The sequence below is a fragment of the Micropterus dolomieu genome, linkage group LG06 (genome assembly GCF_021292245.1).
Source record: "Micropterus dolomieu isolate WLL.071019.BEF.003 ecotype Adirondacks linkage group LG06, ASM2129224v1, whole genome shotgun sequence".
Classification (NCBI taxonomy): Eukaryota; Metazoa; Chordata; class Actinopteri; order Centrarchiformes; family Centrarchidae; genus Micropterus; species Micropterus dolomieu.
In genome coordinates, this window is record NC_060155.1 from 16,600,250 (window position 1) to 16,604,014 (window position 3,765).

General features: G+C 42.1%; 1 protein-coding gene across 1 annotated transcript in view; it reads left to right on the top strand.

Annotated features, from left to right (window-relative positions):
- LOC123972716 (zonadhesin-like) overlaps nt 1-3,765 on the top strand; it is a 12,628-nt gene that overhangs the window by 6,596 nt on the left and 2,267 nt on the right. Inside the window, exons 2-5 of the mRNA XM_046052332.1 lie at nt 1,165-1,299; nt 1,414-1,670; nt 1,829-1,913; nt 2,005-2,292. Coding sequence (XP_045908288.1) covers nt 1,215-1,299; nt 1,414-1,670; nt 1,829-1,913; nt 2,005-2,292 — 715 coding nt within the window. The 5' untranslated portion in view covers nt 1,165-1,214. The remainder of the gene's footprint in view (nt 1-1,164; nt 1,300-1,413; nt 1,671-1,828; nt 1,914-2,004; nt 2,293-3,765) is intronic.

Sequence of the window (3,765 nt, forward strand, 5' to 3'; positions counted from 1 at the left end):
ACATGCACTGTGAGCTGTAAGGTCTTATATAGACAGGTGTGTGGCTTTCCTAATCAAGTCCAATCAGTATAATCAAACACAGCTGGACTCAAATGAAGGTGTAGAACCATCTCAAGGATGATCAGAAGAAATAGACAGCACCTGAGTTAAATATGAGTGTAAAGGGCAAAGGGTCTGAATACTTATGACCATGTGATATTTCAGTTTTTCTTTTTTTATAAATTTGCAAAAATTTCTACATTTCTGTTTTTTTTCTGTCAAGATGGGGTGCTGAGTGTACATTACTGAGAAATAAAATGAACTTTTTTGATTTTTGGAAAATGGCTGCAATGAAACAAAGAGTGAAAAATTTAAAGGGGTCTGAATACTTTCCGTACCCACTGTATATTCGGCATTTAACTTCTATTTAATAATTCTATTTGGTAATTAGCAGCAGACGCCTATTTATGCTGAGAAAAGAGGTGAATGCAAATCTCTGCAGGTAGCCTACAACAGCTACTCTGCCAAATTATGCATCTGCCTCTTAAGGCCCTTTTCAGACACTTTGCTCTGCACACCAAACGCAGTTATCACCACATATATTTGCTGAAAGTCAAGGAATGTTACTTCTACTAAGTGTATTAAAATATTAAGGACTCTACACATTCATAAAATATATACTTCGAATCATTGATCAACATTGATGAACCCCACAAATATTATAGCGTTTAAAAAGCAGTATTGAGAGCTACATGCAATTCTCGGCAGGCATGTAAACCTTGGTATAACACTGGTGTGATGCTAATTACCAAATGCTACCCGCCATATTGGCTACCTGCCAAAAGCCTTCTAACAATTTGCCACCAAACAGAAAATCCACCCGCATTTGGCGGGTGGTGGGTGTTAATTTCCATCCCTGGTCGCTTACCTGGCCTGATTAGTGGAACTGAGCTTTCTTTCCACAACTTCCCCTCACACCCAGATAATTGTACAGGAAGTATAATTTTATGGGCCACTTGTTTCTGCATCAGAAAGCTTAAGTGTGGTGACAAGTTAACATTTGTGTCTAGTCCCATAAAAACTGAATTAATAAAAATTTTTAATGACTGTCTAAATCTTCAATAAGTTGCACAAGGGCCTCAATGCTAAGTTCATGTTTTTGTTTTTCAAACGTTTCCCTTGTAGTCTGCAATATTGACTGTAGCTTTGACAGCAACCTTTGCAGCTGGAATCAGATGATCACAGATGCTTTTGACTGGACATGGAAAAATGGTTCCACCCCCACCCTGATGACTGGGCCGTCTGCTGACCACACTGGTGGTAAGATACTCAATCCTCTATGTAATAATATAAATGGTGACGGATAATATCAGAGGTAAGGATAAAGTTTGGCTCATCGTGGAAAGTATATCTAATTTAATTCCTCTTTTCTAGATGGCCACTATCTTTACATTGAGGCCAGTAGTGTGTCATATGGGGACACTGCCCGACTCATCAGCTCTGAGTGTTCTAACTCTGGTCCTCAGTGTCTGCAGTTCTGGTACCATATGCACGGTTCAGCCGATACAATGGGCCTTCATGTCTACTTGTTCCAGGACAGACTGGCTGATGCTGTTTGGTGGAAGAGTAATGATCAAGGAAATATGTGGCACCTGGCTCAGGTGGACTTGACAACAACTGGAGCTTTCCAGGTGAGTTACCGACCTAAGATGTTTTTTAACATCTAATGTTAGAAACCTGCAGACCAAAACAGTGTAATTAATAGCTGCAACAATAAATGAGTGTAACAGGACCTACTGAATCTGTACGCTATTTCAGATACTGTATTAACCTGTTCAATTAATTTTAGATAATTTTTGAGGGGCGAAGAGGTTCCAACAATCAGTCTGATGTGGCCATAGATGATGTATCTCTTTATCATGGGCACTGTAGAGGTAATTCTGTCCTCCTACTAGTCTTCAGTTTAGTTCATACACATCTTAACTGAAAAATTATGAGTGCCATGATTGTGAAATGCCGTTTCAGACCTGGCTAAACCAACAACCCCTGCTCCCACAACCTTCAATCCAGTTGCAACAGAAGGTCCAGAGATTCCTCCAGTAAACAGCTCAACCGCTGCACAACCACAAACATCTACTTTGTCAATACCACAGACACCATCGCACACACAGCCACAGCCACAAACAACAACTAGCCCACCAACCACAGCTCAGCCACAGCCACCAACCACAACAAGACCCCACCCTTCAACTGAAACTGAACCACAGCCACCAACAACAGTTAGACCACAACCACCAACCACACCTGTACCAAGTAAGTTAGAAATATTTTTTTTTCTATTTTTAAACATGTACTGGGTTTTCCATAATGTAAACTTCATGTACATCATACACCTCACATGTTTGGCAAAACTCACCTGTGATATAAGATACGCTAAGAAAAAATAACAATGGTATATTCATTAGGGATCCAAGCCCGAGTGGGTCTGGGAACCCGCAAATGCAAGGCATCGTGGTTCCCAGTACCAGGGGAGCTGGGAACCCTATTGTTTTCGTTCTCGTTTTTATTTATTTTTTTTATTCTTCCGTGCATAAAACTCATACTGCAGCCTAGACGGAAACTCCTAGGGTAGCTCCAGTTCACTGCACGTAACTCAGGCGCAAAAATCCGCACACTTCTACCTCTAGGGGGCGCTATAAGCAAGGTCAACGCGTTTGGCCTTTAACTCCCGCCTACAACGGCGGATATCAAAAACCTTATATCCATGCATTCGGGGGATCGAGCTGAATCTTCCAATGGTATAGGACACGCCTCTGTGCGATGAAGTTTTCAGTTCGCGAAATCGCGGAAACTGGAAAACCTATTTTAATTAACTCCTCCGAAGCAGCAAGTCCGATGGGCATGAAACTTGGCACAGACCATCTCTGGACCGAAATTTTGTAGAGGGAATTTTGATCTGACAAAAAGTTGGCGCTATTCAAAAAAATCCTATAGACTTACATGCATTTTACATCTCCACAACCACAACTGATCACACATGACAATTTTGGTGCAAAAGGTGGTGCTAATAGCAAAGCTGAAATCTCTCACTAAATCCCATTCCTCAAAGGCAGGACGTTTTGCCTCTGTTTGGAATGGCCCATCAACACCAAACATGCGGTACGACGGCAGGGCGCCCGGACCAACTCGCACACCCTCCTCAGGGCCAGCGGGGGCGGCTTGCGCCGGGAGGCTTGGACCCCGCTTACAACTGCTTGCAGTTCTAGTTTTTGTTTGTCATTTTAAGCCTATAACCAAGTATAGCTCTACACGATATCTCTACCATTCTCTCTTTCTCTAGCACCCTCTTGCCCAAAGAACAGTCATTACACCACTTGTATGCCTGCCTGCAGTCCAACCTGTACATACTTGAACGGTCCACCAAACTGCAGGGACAATATGGGTTGTGTGAAGGGATGTGTGTGTGATGAAGGCTTTGTGCAGAAATTGATGGTTTGTGTGCCGATACAACACTGTGGATGTGTGGATGGGAGTGGCACCAAACATCAGGTGAGTGACTGTTCAGAATAACTCTTCATCAATGGCACAAGTCTTAATTGATTTTCAAATACTTAAGAATACTTTATGAAAAATGGTGAATGCGGATATGGTATGGGCAGTATGATGACACTCTCTTTCTTGTCAGTTCAATAAAGTGTGGTACACCAATCACTGCAGTGAGAAATGTAAATGTAAGAAAAACAAGGGCGTGGGGAAGATTGACTGCGATGACAAATATGAGTGCAA